Source organism: Neophocaena asiaeorientalis, unplaced genomic scaffold (assembly GCF_003031525.2).
Source record: "Neophocaena asiaeorientalis asiaeorientalis breed wild unplaced genomic scaffold, Neophocaena_asiaeorientalis_V1.1 scaffold407, whole genome shotgun sequence".
Lineage (NCBI taxonomy): Eukaryota > Metazoa > Chordata > Mammalia > Artiodactyla > Phocoenidae > Neophocaena > Neophocaena asiaeorientalis.
In genome coordinates, this window is record NW_020174060.1 from 1057907 (window position 1) to 1058871 (window position 965).

The following is a 965-nucleotide window of genomic DNA, read 5'->3' on the forward strand; positions in this document are numbered from 1 at the left end:
CCGCCCCCAAACACGCCCACGTGACCGCGCGCCGCCGCAGGGCCCCCAGACAGAGGCTCACGTCAGCGCCGCACTCCCGCTGCGGCGGCCGCCCTCGCCCCCGAAAAGCACGAGGTTGCGTCGGGCGGTGTTTTACTTTAAACGGAAAAAGAGAGGACGCTGAGATGCCCCTGGAAAAATCACGACTGAAACTCGCTGCGTCATGACCCTCCCACCGGCTTCCGCCGCTTTTTAATTACACCAGTTCTCTCCGAGCGCTGATTGGGCAGTTCTAACCCGCCCGCACGATGACGCGACGGAAACTCCTTCTCCCATTGGGGGCGGTGGAGAGGAGGAGCCAGAGGCGGGGCTGCTTGCCCGGGAGCTAAAAATAAATTCGGACTGGGACCGCGCGGTTGGGCACCAGTGAGGTTTGAAGGCTTCGAACTTCGTAAGGGTCGGTGGCGGAGGGGAGGGGCGGAGAGAAGCTAGCTCCCCAGTGATTGGTTAGGTCGGGGTGAGGAGGCGGGGCAAGGTGTGAGAGATGCGGTGATTGGTGGAACGCTGAGAGGTTCGTGGACTCCCGCCCTCTGAGCCCTTAAAAGGCGCGAGGCGCGTGGCGGTTGCTCGCTGGGCTGTTGGTTGGTTAGTACCTTACTCGTGTGTTGTTTTCTTTTTTTTAAACTCTTTGCTATATTAGCGTTAGTAAGACTGGGTTTGATGATGCAGGTGATGACTGAGTATCATCCATGGGTGAAGGACCGTGGGAAGAATGGAATATGCGTTAATTCAAAATATTATGCATTTCATTGAAAAAGTGCGCACCCCCCAGTTCTGGTCTCAACCCTGGGATTTGCGGATCCCGCACACCTCACGGGAAATAAATAGCGCAAGTTGACACATCTTTAACTGTCAACACCTGCGTGGCTAATTAAGTAGGCAAACGTAACACCAGCCGTTGTTTGTTGAGAACTGTCCAGAACCGT

The 965-nt window shown here is 56.1% G+C and overlaps 1 protein-coding gene across 1 annotated transcript in view; it reads right to left on the reverse strand.

The window, feature by feature from the left end:
- RHEB (Ras homolog, mTORC1 binding) overlaps nt 1-965 on the reverse strand; it is a 47955-nt gene that overhangs the window by 46433 nt on the left and 557 nt on the right. The window contains exon 3 of the mRNA XM_024754507.1: nt 13-135. Within this exon, the coding sequence (XP_024610275.1) occupies nt 13-135 (123 nt within the window). The remainder of the gene's footprint in view (nt 1-12; nt 136-965) is intronic.